This window comes from Epinephelus moara, chromosome 7 (assembly GCF_006386435.1).
Source record: "Epinephelus moara isolate mb chromosome 7, YSFRI_EMoa_1.0, whole genome shotgun sequence".
NCBI lineage: Eukaryota > Metazoa > Chordata > Actinopteri > Perciformes > Serranidae > Epinephelus > Epinephelus moara.
In genome coordinates this window covers 9,393,031-9,409,836 of record NC_065512.1, presented here as the reverse complement: position 1 = coordinate 9,409,836, position 16,806 = coordinate 9,393,031, and the positions used below count along the sequence as shown (strand labels likewise).

The window sequence follows — 16,806 nt, the reverse complement described above, 5'->3', positions numbered from 1 at the left end:
TTTTAGTGCATTTCTAGGGTCATAGGTCAAATCATTGATGAGGGGTTTAAGCATAAAAATTACCAAGTGCATTACCACTTTTCTAACTATAACACATTTGGCTGGACTGTCGAAAAACTGAGATCCTAGTTACTGCTGGTACCCTGTGTAGAGCAGAATTGTTTCATCTCTAAAATGCTGAAAATGTTGAAAAATGCTGGACTCAATTCAACAGAACCGAACAAGACGTCCTCAGATGTCTCTGACCGACAGTCTAACGCTCAAAGATGTTCAACTTAATTCAATATAGGACGAAGAAAAGCAGCAAATCCTGATATCTGAGAAGCTGGACCTGTGACTGTTTGGTATTTCTGCTTGGAAAATGACTAAGATGATTAATCGATAACTTTCTGTTGATTGACTGAGCTATTAAAATATCTCCTACTGGCCTATATTCAGCATCCACTGGTAAACTAGTGTCTGTTTCACCGGTAACACCCAGTATTAACCAAGTACATCTGATTTTTTTGAAGACATTTCTTCCTGCGTACAAAATGTAACAAACTGCTGCATGAAATGATGGGATTTTAGATTTAAATGTTGAATAAAAATCCATATAATCTTCTAAATTCTGCTTCGTGTTGTATCTGAACGCAGATTTGTGAAACTCATCTTGAAAAACTCACATCAACCTCTCTGTATTACTTAAAATAGACTCCACTGAGCACTCTTGACTGCATTATTGTAAACAAAGGACTCATATGATAATATGACTTGAAATACAACACGATGATCCCCCGCCCCCCCCACCTCCCACCCGCCCCATACACACACAAAAAAAATTACAAATTGGAAACAAAAGAAAGAAAAAAAACATATAGGCCTACGTTTATTCAGCTTTGTTTGTTGTGTTATCTAGACGTATAAGGCTGGTCCAGTCATTGTGTGTTTCTGGCCGTTCACAGAGTCCTGCTGCATGACTGGTCCTGGTCAGCTGGTCAGAGGTAGAAGCCGGTGGCTGGCGGGTCGGGGAGGCTGGACAAGGTCTCAGGTACGGGCATCTGGACAGTAGGGGGCGCCGCTCCGTTTCTATTGGGCAGAGCGCAGCCTCCTGGGTAAGTACTGTTCAGGATGCAGCCATTCTCCATCTGCATGAGGCAAAAGAGACGTGATGAGCACAGACAGGAAGTCAGAGTATAAAATACAGTCATATGTGGAGTTAGCTGAAGCATTGCTAATAAAAAGAACCCCTGTTATTCAGATTCTAATCCCCAAACATGCACAATTTGAGGAATATTCAGATCACGATTATTTATCACAATTATACTTTGATTCACAATTCATTCATTTTAGGTTCAAAATATGTTTTATGACACAATATGTCACATTTGAATAAAGAGAGCACTGCTTTCACCTCCATGTTGTGCTACATTTCTGCTAATATACAAAGGGGTTATATAGGGTGTTTTCACATATAGTCCTTTTAAAACAAACCGACCTCAGTCCTCTTAAAGTGCACCAAAAAATGGACAGACAGAAAAACCACTCCATTCTTTTTGTGTTCACATTGTCAGCTCATTTCAAAGAGGACTCAGGACTCAGACTCTCAGCTCTGATGGGGTCTCAGTCCTCTTTCTGTTCACACTATAGCCTATACATATAAATTGTTGTAGTTTTGTTTTTACTTTGACGTGGCACTGCAGTGAGGTTATGAAGCACCACTCTTTCAGATGTACTTAATATTGGAAGAGAACCTTCGCATTTCTGTGCTGTAGACTCTTGCCGTTTGATATATTCTACACTCCATATCTGGAGACGTGCAGTATCTTCTGTGAACCAAACTACTTCTCATCCTGTGTCCTTGCAAGCGTTATAGGCCGACGTGGTTTTGCCTGTTTTTTCAGGCGTCCCAATACAGCAGCATGTGATCTAGAAGGCTAAATACAAGGCAAAGAGCAAATCCAACCTGGAGCGCTTTGTGTTCACAAGGCACAGGTTAAGTGAACCGCACCGTGGACTTGAAGCGAACTGAGCTCAGATCAGCTCTCTAAGAGGTCTGAGAGTGGTCTACATCAAAAGACAACATTTCTGGCAACTATGGAGATGCTTTCTTTTCAGTTTTGGTGTAATAAGGAAACTAATCAGATTCTTCCATGAGAATTTCCACCAGGTTTGCGAATTAGTGGTAGAAAGGTGTATCTTCGGCATATAATTTGCGGTTGTGTTACATTACGTGGAGTAACCGATGATTACTGTAACAATTATATTAATACACAAGAAAATTCCATGACTTCCAAGCCTGGAAAATGGGATAATGAAATTCCATGACTTTTTTATGCACACAGTAACGCCCTGTACCTTTGGGATCACAACTAGGATTTAAATAAATTTCTGTGGATTTGAACAATGTTCGTTTGCCTGCACACATTTTCTCCTGACTGCAGACTGAAGAGGCCGTTAAATTTTTATTTTGAAAGGACATGTAGCCAAACATTCTGATATATGCATGAAGGAAACTGAGTGAGCACAGTTTCTTTATTTAAAGATATGGATGTCATGTTGTCATGTGATGATGTCATATTGTGATGTGTGGATGACTTCACCCACTCTGTGCATGTGCAGAGTGGGTGAAGTCATCCACCCACTCTGTGTGTTCACAGATGCATACATAAAGTATGAGTTTGTGCATAAAGTGCAGCCTGGTTGACAAACGATCATCATCAGAATTTCTGCGCTCATATATATTGATCACCGTAGACAACATCACGCTAGGCCTGTGAGCCGTCTTATCTGCACATACTCATATAGAAATACTTCATTTAAAACTGTCTGTTTAATAAACTGGTATTTGTTGAATGCTTTTTTTTTTAAAAGTCTTAGAATCTCTTGCACCACTGTGTGTTTATCAGCTCCACAAAGTCTGCGCTGCATCTCATCTTTCAGTCACTGCAGCAAATAAAAAAACAGCCGCACAGCTCTTCCAGTTTTTGTAGGTCACAACACATCAAGTCTTTTCAGTCTCTGAATACGGAGCAATGACCCCAAATGAACAAAACAAACAAGACACAGATGTAGAAAAAAGACAGCACTGTGCCTCTTCTTAGATCACTGCCTCAGATATTTTCCTCCTCTGGCATGCTGGCCGACCAACAACGATTAATCTGATTTGATTCAAGTTTAATGTGTTTAGCAAAGATTCAATGGATTTTTATATGTTTATGTTTTATATTTAATAATGTAGTATTTAAACGCAAATATCTTCTGTAAATTTGTGTACACAAGCTATAAATCAGACAGAACAAAAGTTAACCCTTTGACACTTGGAGCTGCATCACTTTTCTTGTGCTGCTTTCAGACACCTTTCACTCATCGGTGTGATTTCTTTCAAAAACATGGGGGAAAAAAGGCAACGAGCAACCTGATAAGAAATGTCCCACGAATAATAAAAATTAATCGATTTAGAAACTAATTTTTAAAAGCTAGGGGAAAACTTTTTATAATTATCATTAATATATATTTAAAATTATGTCACATAATTAATATAATTTTAAGCTCTTTTTCCAGGTAATTTTTTTTTTGGTAATTTTCTTCTTTTTTTCTTTTATCATTTTCTTTTATATATTTATTTTTTTTATTATTTTTTTGTTTTTATTTTTGCTTTTTCAATTTTTTTTATTTGCTAAATTCTTGCAAATTTTTGGGGTAATTTCATCTGTCGTTGCTCATTGCCCTCTTGCCATGTTTTTGAGAGAACTCAGGCCACTTTGCTCGGGTTTCAAAGGGTTAATAACCTTTTCGCAAGTGACTCATGAATATGTCAAGTTTGTAAAGAACACACTTTATTTTGAAGTACAGTGAATTTCTGGCACAGAGCTTTTATTTTGAAGTGCTGTTTCCTGCTGTTAACTAAGTGACTAACAGACAGCTACTTGACAGAGACAGCAAACTAGCTCGACGACATGGCCAAACACAAGTATGACGCTGAATGTATTAAACTGTGTGGACCTTGAACTAATGACGAAGGAGAAATCTGGACGCATGGTCTAAATTTGTTTGCCGAGTATGAAAAATTCTGGTAAGAAAATACTGATGAATCCCAGATTTGTGCATAAAATGTTCGTACGCACTGTTTATGAACGTCTTTGTAACCAAGCTAGTGATTCAGCAACCTCACCTTATTGGGACTGGGGTCATGAGGGATCTCAGAGGTCACCATGCCATAGTGGTCCAGCTGCCGGCACGGCTTGGCCACTCCGAGGATCTGCTCCAGGGAGGCGTTGGGGGGAGGGCACTGCGACAGGCTGGAGATGACCTGAGCCAAAGGAACTGGGATCTGCTCCTGCTGCCGTTTATGGTTCACCCCCTGGAAGGATGAAACCGTGGACTCGGCCCCGAGCTGCTGTTCACTCCGCCCAAACAAACCACTTCCACTGATCGTGTAATCCGCATTGTCAATATCAGGCATGCTAAAATCCATGCAAGAATCTAGTGAGGTGTTTGTCAGAGGTTTTTGGCTGTTATCAAGGCAGGAGTTGCTGCCCAGACTCTCGCTGAATCCAAAGTCCTGCCACTGGGATTTCCCTGCTGGGTGCTCCGTGCTGGAGACGCCGCACAGTCCGTTGAGGTTGGCTGCCTTCTGTTTGGCATGGCACTGCTGTGAGAGGTGGTTCTGCATCCTGGGTTGCTGCTGCTGCTGCTGAAGGAAGTGTTGATGCGTTTGCTGCTGCTGAAGCTGTCCATCCAGCTCCGAGGCCTTGCCATTGAAAACAGTCTGTTGTGTGTTAAAGTGTCCCAGTTGTATTCCTGCACTGACCAGAATGTCCTGGGCTGTCCACTGTCCATTGGGGAGCGACTGATTTTGGCCCAACAGCTCTCCATTCGCTATCGTGTTAGCCAAATGGTCGCTCTGCTGGCCCCAGTCATGCGCCACTTTACCTGGTCGCATGTTGAGGTGCTGCTGCATCTGCTGGGACAGCTGCACGATGGGAGCCGACCCCACCAGGGGAGGCTTATGGTGAGGAAACTGCATTTGCACATTAGTGTCAGAAGTGGCATTACTTTCAGGTAGTGACACCGTGGTGGCAGTCGCTGAGGCAGTACTGGGAGGCGCCTGTCCTCCATGCTCTGTGGAATCAGTCTTCCCCTCGATGGAGTCATAGATGTACGAAAGAATCTCGTCGTTTGTCAGCAGGTCGTCCAAGGTGGGCACACGTTCAGGGTCCATCTCAACTCTGATCATCCGCTCATCCAGCAGCAGCAGCTCCAGGTCCTCAGCACTCAGCCCCAGCCCCTCCAGAGCCCCAAACAGCTCGCCGTTTGAACAGCCGCTCTCTTCTGCATCCACAACCCCATGGCCTTCCAGGGAGAGGGAGTCCAACGTAGCCAGCAGAGGGTCAAAGCTGGTGCTGGGCTCTGTGACGCCTGCACCCAGTACGCCATTACTCGGCTCGTCCCAGCTCCTGTGCATGCTGGAGGGCTCAGAGTCAGAGAAGCCCATCTGGTCTCCAAAGAAGCTATGGAACGACATTTTAGGCTCCAGAGCTGGCTGGCAAACATACACCGACTCGTCCTGGCTCATGAGCGCCCCTAGAAGAGAGCCGGGGTCCAGACCATCCCTCACTAGCCTTTCAGTCCGGCTCTTCTTTGACTTACTGCCATTTTTCTCATGACTTCCGTCTCTGAAGGCTGCTATGGGATGGTTGGACTGGTAGAGCAGGGCCTCACCTGTGGCATAGGTAAAGGGTAGATGCATGGAGCGCTTACGCAAGTGTTCTCCTCCCTCTTCGTCCCTGTGAACACAGAAAACATGATTATTGTCTCGAAACCTGACCATGGCAGTTTATTTGCAAAGCATCAAAGTTGCAAGCTTTGTCTCTAGCAGAAGTGGTACTTGTTTCTTACCCAATTATCCATGATTGCAGGCGTCTTAAGCCCAGTTCAGACCAAAGATTCGCAACGAGACAAGTTGAAACAGGCAACTACTTGCAATGCGCTGTTCTGCAACGTTCTATAAACCTGCCAGTTCACACCAATGCAACTACATGAGACTGTGTATCATCTCTATGCAACAACTCTCTGTACTTCTGTTCTGATTTGCAGCTTTTCAGACTTATTTTGTGGCTGAATATTATTTGTAGCATTCGGCCAGTTCACACGTTCTAAAACGGGTTCATCTCGTTGCGAATCACTGGTCTGAACTGGGCTTTATAAGTGTCATGGGATAACAAGTGGGATCTATACGTGCCTCCATACATAGGATAAAAAATTCCCTGCGTAAACCAGATTAAAACATGTGAATTTATAATTTGTCCACACATAACCTTTGATATTATATCAAAATTCTGTTGCTCATCTTTAAAAACATCTGGTACATTTAGTTGATTTACAACTGCACATAAAATGACAGTAAAACATACAGGAGGGGCCTCTGGGTGGCGATGATGTAGTCTGGTTTGCCGTTCTTGTACACCAGCCTGGCGTTGGCCTGGACCCATTTCCAGCGGTTCTCCTTTGTGAGGAGCCTGAACACAGTCAGACCACTTTCTCCAGTCTTCATCACTGCGAATATGGAACACAATGATGAGTAGACCAATACTGCACACTGGTTAAATCAATCATATCCATAGTAAATGTCAGTGTCTTTTATGCAAGTTTAAAAAACATGCTTCCCCAGTGTTTACTGGCTGATGAAAAAGACTCTTTGCCAACTCCGCCCTAACCACGCCCCCTAACCATGACTGGACACTAACTGTATCTACACTATAATGTTCGGCTGAAGGGAGCAGATCCATTGGCTCCTCTGTGTAGGAGTTCTACTTGCTTTTACATCTATATTAAACCGCACTGAGGAGAGAGCGGTCAGCAACACATCTGACCTCTGAAGTGTTTATGTGTTTGGTGCTTCTGTATGGATCATCTCTGATGCTTTGCTCATGCAGTGGATTTGTGGGCCCTATCCTCTGCTCTGGCAGCTCTGCAGCTTTGCTCAATCTGCTCCGTAATCCAGCGAGATTACTTGCGAAAGCTATCTGAACTCTCTGACCAGGTTAGACCAGACCTCCTCACCTTTTTTTTTTTGATGGGACTAAATCTAAAATGGCAAATATGTCTCTGAGATAAACATGATGGATGAATTCTTATCATATACTCTCTTCAGTATAAAACAGCTTCAGACTACATAACAACCACATATTTTGGGCCACTTCAAGCTGAGTTCTTAATCAGCCAACTTTATATAAGGCTGCAGTACAGAGGCATATGTTTTAGGCCATGAAGTTTTAAAACATAATGGTATAAAGTAGGGCTGGGCGATATGGCCTAAAAAAAAATCTCCGATTTTTTCACAACAAATCCGATTCACGGTTTAAATCGATTTTTTTCCCCTCCTAGTTAAATATATATTTGTGGCCTGGTAGCACATACCTGGGGTCCAAAACTTTCAGCATCTGAATAAACCCCGGCTTTTCCACGGTAGCCTATATATGGGAACCATATCTCTTGTAATATACATGGCGACTGCATCTGTGATCGCTTTCCACCGGATCCCTTTCTTATCATATGGCAGTGTTTCCCCTACCATCATATTGGATCACAACAGAAGTCATTTAAGGTTACCTTACCTATAGAACAGGTCTATACCTTGTCTTTTATTAAACAAACTAAATAGCCTTATGTTACAGGCTGAGCCTGATGTTGGAGGTATGAGACGTTAGTGCGCCGGGTGTGGTGTGTGACGTCAGACGGATGCGCCCCAGGAAGAAAGTGAGGCATGTGCTATGTTGTTTACATCGAGCAGCCACAGTGAAGAAGCCTACGCAGTTCTGCATGCTGTTTTTGAGTTATTTCCCTCTATGTAAAAGTCAGACACTGATGAGAGAGGCTGTGCATCGTCCCTGCAGTGCTGAAAATAAAGTGCCGTTCTTCAACGCAGACGAAGTCCCGTTATTTATGTGTTGTTGCCACAATGAGCTAACACAAGCTAAAGGATCTGAAGGATCTAAAGTCTGCCAGCTTGGCATTGGTAACACTTATTTATCTTATTTACACAACGGCATGTCATTTCTGTCCCTACACGGTGCGCGTCTAAAATCCTCCTCTGCTCTCTGTGTCGCGCACGGCGGAGTTCGGCCCTGATGCGCACACACACAGACACAGGTGAGCACACACACACACACAGACAGACACAGGTGAGCACACAAAAGCGCTGAAGAACTCGTTCCCTTTCTTGAGAACGAGTTCTTCCCCGCTTGCTGCCATGTTGTTTGTGTATCAAGCACACGGGGGGGAGGGGTGAGCCCACTCTGAACTACGGGAGCCCAGCGTGGAGTGGCGGTGGCGGATTTTAAATAGAAACTCGATTTTCATTCAAACAAATCGGCCTAAACTACAAATTCGAATTAATAAATAAAATCGATTTATCGCCCAGCCCTAGTATAAAGTCTGTTAAACTGCTAATTGTGGAAAAGCTATGTGTGTCTATTCCAAGCGGCAACCTCCAGGACTTAAAAATGAAGCCAAAAAGGAAGTTCCAAAAACTGCAGTTCCTTGAATGGCCACTTGAGGCGAGTCAATCATAGCAGACCTCCATGTAAAACGTCTAACTTTACAGCTGAATTAAACATGTTTATGGCCTAGTTCAAAACAGGGGGTGAATTTTTATATTACTCACTCATTTAAATGTCATGAGGGCTTAAAAGTTATTGCATAACCAAGGGCGTGGCTGCTTTGAGTGACAGGTGGATGATGTCACTGGCCACTAGCTATCTGCTCAGAATCATCTCTGCTAGTCAATGAAATTGACCTTTCGGCTTTGTTTGTGGTGTTGGTGCCTTTTGGGGGGTTTTCATGCAAATATGGGAAAATAAAATGGCTTGCAGTGCGGTTAACAGACTGTCCAAGAAATCTGTCCTCCATTTTGTTTCAGTGAGTTAGCTTGTTAACTAGCTAATTAACCAGCTCATGAATTAGGCTTGGGTTAGCCCAGCTGTGCTAACAATGTTAACAGGAGCATACGCTGGCCACAGTTACTACACCAGTATGTCTGGAAGAATTTAGGGTGATAATACGGTATTTTTGAACAAAAGGTGTCCCCGTGAGGTTGGAAAATAAAGGTCCACCAAGTTAGTGAGCTAATGCTATGCAATGCTAACATAAAACTGGCCATACTATTGCTAACGTAACATTAATTCAAGACTTGGCTAGGTATGAAAACAGGGCTGAGCACCCGATTGCTCTGTCAAGGGTGGTTGTGGTGGTGTCATTCATGACTTTTGGAAGTCAACCAACAGTGATGGCAACAAGACGGGGAAGCTGTTACAGCGTTGGGAAGGGAGGCCAGTTGTCTCCTGTAGGTGGTGTGGTGGTACAAAAATGACAATAAAAGTAAAGGCATAAAAAACCCTCCAAAATACTTTTGCGTGAAGTCTTGAAATGATCCACATCAAAGTGTTTGGAGAAACCCAGGAAATAGCAGCATCATCTAAAGGACTAAAAGGAGAGAGCCGCAGTGACAAGTACAGGGACGTTCCCCCTTTAAAATCGGTCTTAAATTTATGTTGGTGAAAGCTTTTATTGCCATACTCTTACATGATTATGTTCGGTTTACATGTCTTTTTTGGGGACTTTTTATGCCGTTATTAGTATCAGTAGAGAGATAAAAGGAAATGTGGGAAACAGAGATGCAACAACGTTTCCCAGCCAGACTTAAACTGCACATGTTGTGGTTTATGGCCAGTGTCTTAAACCACAGTGGTACACAAACACAACTTACTTCTGACGTGGTTCTCTGCGCAGTACAACATATCTGCTGCATGGATGAACTGATACCCGGATCCTCGTACCCGCAGTTCAGCCTCTGTGTACCCCAGCACGATCTTCCCCCTGCACAAAAACGACCATAATTAACTTTCAAAACATTGCTCATGGCACACACCACGTCTTACATTCACAGCTAGTGAAAGATCTTCAAAGTCCTGCAACAAACACACAGGAGAATAAAAACACACATGCTGTTTTATTCTCACAACAATCATCTAATAAAAATGACAACACTTTAAGACATATGACATGTTTATGCCAGGATCCTTACTTTGCGTCACAGGCCAGCGGCGTGAAGTCCAGCTTGTGTTTAGTTCTGAAGATCATGTTCTTGGTCCTGATCTCCAGGATGGACGGGGGCTGCAGAGGAGTCGCGATGGCGAACAGGGCGAGCTGAGACGGGGCCTTTCCTCCGTTTTCTTGCCGCTGGTTCTGTCCGTGCAGAAACTTAAGTCTGCCCTGGATGTTCAAAGCCTGGAGAGAAAGGAAATAAATCCTTCGAATGAGTTGATATCTGAGAGAGTGCTTTTCTCCTTTTCCATTGCCAGGAGACCAGAGCCGTGCACACCGCTCTGCAGTAGATGACTATGTCCTTCTGTTTCTCTCTTTTTTTTTTTTTACTGGTGTTTCATGTTCGCACAGATGGCCTGAATCCAAATGTCCACTCTCTGGACCTGCAGACTGAGCCCTCGCAAACTTCAGTTGTACATAGTGTGACATATTTAGCGTCATCACGTAAAAGTCTGCGAGGGCAGAGACTGCAGGCAGCTGATAGTCGGCCCTCAAGACTGTTTTACACGTTGCCGTGGAAACTTTCAACTATCTCCGCTGTCAAATTCCTATATATGTCATATAAGCTGATGAACAATACTTAACTCATCTGTCCCTATAGATAACAAGATATAAATCCCATGTGTAGCCTTTTTTTGTGAATAAAAATGTATTAATACATCTCTATATAAGGCTGCACACGTTCAAAAACAGAAATGTGTGTAAATAAGGACTATAACTCTATAAATTGGGCATTACTGACACTAGAAGACCTTCTTTTGTTGTTTTTAAACGAATTTCTGTATCATGATGTGGTTGAATATTATTTCTGGCCTAACTATCAATAACTAGAAGTCTGCAGAAAGACCACTTGAGGCCCCTCGTGAACTTGATGAATTGTGGATTTGGACAGCACTAAGCACTCCAAGACTTCCCCGGCATGCACCCGCAAAGTCTGCGAGGCTGCAAGTGTGGTAAAGTCTGGACATTTGAGTTCAGCCATGGATTACCGAACGGGCAAGGGCCCAGAGTGTCAGGGGCTGCCTTGGCCTTGGCTGGAGCCTCTAAATACCCATGACTAGTGCGGAATTATTTGTCCTGAAGTGAATGCAGATTGTCACCTTTCCCATTGAATAAAAAAGCAAATTCTGACTGGGTGGATTTTTTTTGATCCAGTGAGAACAGGGCATTAGAAACTGTTTTCTATTATCTATAAGAGCTACATATGTCTTATTTACCTTGCACAAAAAGGAGGAAACATTTTTAGGGAAAACAATTGGCTGTAAGTGGGAGTTATCAGGCAGGACAGAGACGCTACATGTGCGGAAATGGTGAGACATCCGTAGGAGTGGACTTAACTGTCCCACACAGACCTCTACTTGCAGCAGACAAGTACGAGTCAAGTCAAAAGCATCAGCTCTGGCAAAAAATACACCTGAAAACTGCAGATTTTCTGTCTTTTGTTTGAGCATATAACCTACCAGAAAGCCAGAGGAGTTGTCCAGTAGGCAGCGAAAGCGACACACAAAGCTCCTCTCCAGGAAGGATGAGTTCTCTGGGGGAAGCTGTTCAGGGTTGTAGGTGACCACAGATGAGCTGCTGTCTGGTTCCATCTCTGTAATCACAAATGATATGAGCTGATGTCAGTGACAGCCCTCCTCAGCTTTGTATTGCTCTGTATTTGCATTTCAAAGCCAGGCTGTATTTGTATTTCTTCACAAAATGACACCCAGCTCACATATTGAGTTTCATCATAGAACACCTCTATAGTCGGAAGCTTTAATGATGTCACAAATGTGAAAATTAAGAGCACATTTTTAAGAGTGAACACATCCTGTTGCATCCTGTTGCCCTCTACACTGATTCCTGAGCTGCACTATACTGTCTCATATCATCAGCTGCACATAAGTAATGAAGCCAGGAGCTATCTGTGTCTTAACACACCAAGTGACGGCATGTGCTGCAGGTCGAGGGGGGAAGAGTGTAAACGGCTTCTCAGTGCAGGAGTGGGTTAGCTGTGTCAGAGCTGTGGGTCTTAGCCTAAACACATTGCTCAGAACCAAAGCACAGACATAAGCATCTTAAAACCCAAATACAGAAATCGGACCACTTCACCTCCTAAGCCACGGTGAAGATTACAGGGTCATGTGACTTGACCTGAGGATGGTCTTATAGCTTAATGCCTAAAACTGTGTGTACTTAACCGTCTCATATTGATGTCCAAATGTGTGTGTTTACACAGGCTGGGGGCTGCACACTTAGCACTTGTCTAAAAAAGGTAAATTCTGAGGTTTAATGAATGTGAACAGACATGCTTCCTAAAAATACATTTAAACCCATTGAAACTAATGGAGATTGGCTCCTCAAGTGTTGTATGATTAATTACAGCTCTGTGTAAAAAAGGACTATCAAACTATCGAACTACTATCAACGAGCTAATTTTGACCAAAATAAGTGAAAAAATAAAAATCTTTCCAGAGCCACAAAACATATTTAAGCTTTATATGAAGGTAACACAGCCTATTAAGTCTAAATTACTCTATCAACATTATTAATACGTCTAAATGAGCATTTATCAATATGTTTTACCACAAGATGGCCACTCTGCAGTTGGCTATTTAGGATTATTCGGTACTTTAATTTTGCAGCGTTGGCGGTGAAAGCAAACAAACCTGTCCACACCCTAACAGAATTTATACAGTTATCCCTCAGAATGACCCTTAAAGGAATAAAAACAGAAGGTTTTGGTTTTATTACTATAACTGAAACTTGAAGCCATTTTTTGATGGAAGTTGTGTAAAAAGTCTCCTCTTCAAAAATAACTAAAATAGAACGGAGATTCTCCGTCAAGTTGCATTTTTTTCCCCAAGCAAATGTACACAGTATGATGACCGTCAACTTTTATATCACAGTATACCCTGAAACTGATATATCGCTGCATCCCTATCAGCAGAATCTCTACAATTAAAAAACAAACAAAAAAACAGTAGTCCCATGTACCCAAAGACTAAACATGGTATGATAATAAAGAGGCTTTATCTCAGAAACTACAGGGAGCACAATTATGTGTTTAGTACCTTTGAACTTATAACAAGTTGAATATCAAAGCATTTTTGTCATTTGTTAAGAAAATGCTAACATTGATCATTGATAAAGTGTGATTTATCATCTGAACTTAAATTAAAAAAAAACAAAAACAAAAAAAAGTACAAGTTCATACCGGAAGAACTAATGGACAAACTTAGTCCTTGCCAGATTTCAAGACTTTGGACTGATGTTTTTTAGACTTGTTGTGCCCTAGACACACCTGCATTTATATCTGTGCACAACAGCTTCTATAATGTGTGTTCTATAACTGCTCTTATCACAACATAAGACAATAAAAAGAAGATTATAGCTGCTGCGCAGGGATGGGTCGGGTCCGGGCATTTTTAGACAATTCTGAGCAACCTCTGGAACCTAAGACGGTCAACAGTGGCTTCACAAATTGAGTAAGCCATTCACTGTTGTGTAGGAAAGCAGCCATCCGTGCATGGAAAGGCAGATTTGAAACCACTGTAAAAAATTCAGTCATTAAGACAAAAATCTGAAAATACACATATTGCATCTAGACAGCATGGAGATGTTGGTAATTTGTTTGTAACAATGATTGATTTGCTCCATAAGTGAAAAACTGATGTTTAAAATTGCCATTTTTACATTGACTCCAATTGTTCACATTAGAGCAAAATTCAAAATGCTGTCAAAAATTCAGTTTTTGAGATAAAATTCTGAAATTTGCCACACATCATCTACCATGACTCTAGAATTTTGTCATTTTTTTCATGAACATTGAAGATTTATTTAGCAAGAATTTGCATGTATATGTTTACAGTACCGTTTACAGTCAAACATTTTGATGCACTGTAGGCTCAATTTTTGACAAATCAAAAATCTGAGAAACGTAGTTTTTGTAGGACAGTCTGAAGATGCTCTGTAGCAAGTCTGGTGTCAACTGAGCAAAAATTGTGGGAGGAGATAGGTTTAAGAAGTTTTACAGTTTTTGAAAAGAAAAAAAACAGAGTGATGAACTTCATAATTTTTAATAGGTTTAAATGTACAAATTGTGTGTTCTTCAGTATTGGGGCTACAGTTTGATGAAAGTTGTGAAGTTGTAGCACGTATGGTTGATTTGTTATGAATTTTCCAAGTTTTGAACTTTAGACGCTTGCTGTAGCGCCACCATCAGGACTGTTGGCTTGAGTTTACAGCTGAGGATATCTGGCATGAGACTGGACCTTTGTGCAAAGTTTGGTGAGTTTTCACCCATGGGAAGTATGATTTCCTCGGAAGAAGAAGAAGAAGAATACCTAGGATTACAATAGTGACCCTAAAAAAACAAGACAGGTAGCTTTAGTGATAGTGTCTACTGACAGTTTTTTGTCTTTTCTTTTAGTGGTAGGTCTTCTTTGTTGGTGCTTTGTTGTAATTTGCTCCGTACAAACTAACGACTTTTGGCTTCTAGATGTTTTCATCCCTCACACTCGCAGCCAATCAGGGCTTTTGATGTGTCACACACTTATAAATCCCATGCTGAACGGCAAGAGATAGGTTACCCATGATGTTTCTTTTAAATTAAATTAAATTACATTTTTTAGCTAGTTTTCCTCTTTATTAGGAAATGGGTGTGCACAACATACTGATACAGTGAATGAAAAATTCATTCATCACTTTTTGTACAGGCCCAGTTGAATATTGCAATAACAATGTGTGGTTATCACAGAATCCTACAGCACATCTGGACTGGCATCACAGCACATCATTTGAGAACCACTGCTTTAAACCAGTTAGAAGAAATGTTTTGGCATTTTTCTTGTCATACTATCACATACTGGTTTATCTTTGGTAGACCCTTGGGATGTATGGCTACGAGGTCATGCAGAAAATATGTCACCAAACCCTGAGTTTGTTATTAAGTTGCAATAAATATCAGGTATACAGTAACCTTATAGGCTATGCAAAGAGAAGAGTCAATGCATAATCATTTAATACCTGCAAAAGTTGTTATGCCCAATTTTCACTCCGAGCCGCGGTCACACAAACTTTGCTGCTTCATTATATTGAAAAAAAACCAAAACTTGATGCAAATATGATAATGCCTTGGTCTGGTGTGTTGTATGTTTCTTGTGTTTGCCCTTTACATATGGCTTTCAGTTTAGAAACTTAATGACAGACTCATGTATGAGGAGAGAGTGATCACCTTGGGGGGAGTCCTGGGTGATGGCAGGTGCAGAAGCAGGGGGAGGATTCAAAGCCCAGTGCAAGTTTCTCCTGAGCTCCTGCTGGTCCTCTGTGTGGACCAGTTCATACACACTCTGGTGCATGACATCCGTCTGAGGGGAAAATAAGAGAGGAGGAATCAGCTTACACCAAAATAAAACAAGTTAAGTATGATTAGAGACCTGCAGGATGTTTCAAAATTACACACGTAATCCAAACCCATGTCAAAAAAATTCAATTCAAAATTCAAAACAGTGTGTCTGAGAAAACTTTTTCCCTGTTGTGTGTACTTCTTCGAAACTCAAGTGCACACAGCTGCCCAAAGACTCTCAGTGTGTGCTGCTATCTTGAGCTGTGGGGCAGAGATGTGTTGTTCACTGCAGCCCACTGCTGTGTCTGGTGGTTTGTACTAAAGGCCAAGCTATAAATAGGTCAGGTCTTTTTGCTGTTGTTTGAGCGTCTGACTCTGCACCACACAGGGAGCACACCAATGGATCAAACAAGACCCCCACGCCGCTCCCTGCAGATGCTGCACGCAAGCCATCCATCCAGACCCATCTGTCGGCGTCTGGATGTTTAATATGGTCGAATCTGTGCCTCTATATTTGCACCTCGCTGTGTCTAACTATGCTCCTGAAAATGAAGAATGATGGAGGTAAATCCTGGCTATATTAGATGATTAACATGATGGGTTAAAATATAGATTCATGCATCCAAATCTCAAATGTGTGTTTTCAATTAGACTCTAAAGTACAAACCTCAAGTGTGTGTGTGTCCAAAGCAGTGGGTGTGGTTACAGCACCTACAAGCTCTTGTCTACAGGCTGTTGTTTTCTACCACCAGCAACTAAATGCTGGAATGCTGGGACAATTACCCGGTTGTCTGATTTTGAAAGGGAGTCTCTTGAGTGACAATTACATGGGCATGAAGGTGGACATGTGGTAGAAAATTTGGCATAATTATTGATCAGACATTAACTTTTAATGAAAACTCAGACAGCATTTTTAAGAGAGCCAATCAGCGCCTGTTTTTAATCAGGGGACGGATTTTAAACTGGGGGTACAGATTGTCAATTTACATCCATGTGGAGAGATTGGTAAACTGTGTGCAGTTTTTCAAAACTGTACCCACGGTACACAGTTTATTTAATTTTCTCCCCCCTGAGCTTCAGGACAATAACTACAAGAGGGAGTTAAACCACCTTTTAACATTATTTAACATTAGAAAACAGATGGGATATCAAATATAGACTGATGTACCAAGTACATTATATACACAGTAAACCTCTGATAATTAAAATTTGCACACACAAATAAATATCATCCTGAATTCACAAATTCTTTATTTATTATTGCTTTTTATGCACTCATCTAACTTTTTTCTTTTAGTTACAGGACTGACGTTTTCCTGACCAGAAAAAAACATATTACCCTGCTCTGCCTCTGATTGGCTAGTACTCGTTGCCATCAGAGTCAGAGCCAA

At 41.8% G+C, this 16,806-nt stretch overlaps 1 protein-coding gene across 1 annotated transcript in view; it reads right to left on the bottom strand.

The window, feature by feature from the left end:
- Window positions 1-860: 860 nt before the first annotated feature.
- Window positions 861-16,806, bottom strand: part of LOC126392905 (aryl hydrocarbon receptor-like) — a 59,199-nt gene continuing 43,253 nt past the window's right edge. The window contains exons 5-11 of the mRNA XM_050048630.1: window positions 15,305-15,437; window positions 11,547-11,680; window positions 10,067-10,269; window positions 9,749-9,858; window positions 6,396-6,537; window positions 4,154-5,768; window positions 861-1,127 (exon numbers count right to left, since the gene is read on the bottom strand). Of these exons, the coding sequence (XP_049904587.1) occupies window positions 978-1,127; window positions 4,154-5,768; window positions 6,396-6,537; window positions 9,749-9,858; window positions 10,067-10,269; window positions 11,547-11,680; window positions 15,305-15,437 (2,487 nt within the window). The 3' untranslated portion in view covers window positions 861-977. The remainder of the gene's footprint in view (window positions 1,128-4,153; window positions 5,769-6,395; window positions 6,538-9,748; window positions 9,859-10,066; window positions 10,270-11,546; window positions 11,681-15,304; window positions 15,438-16,806) is intronic.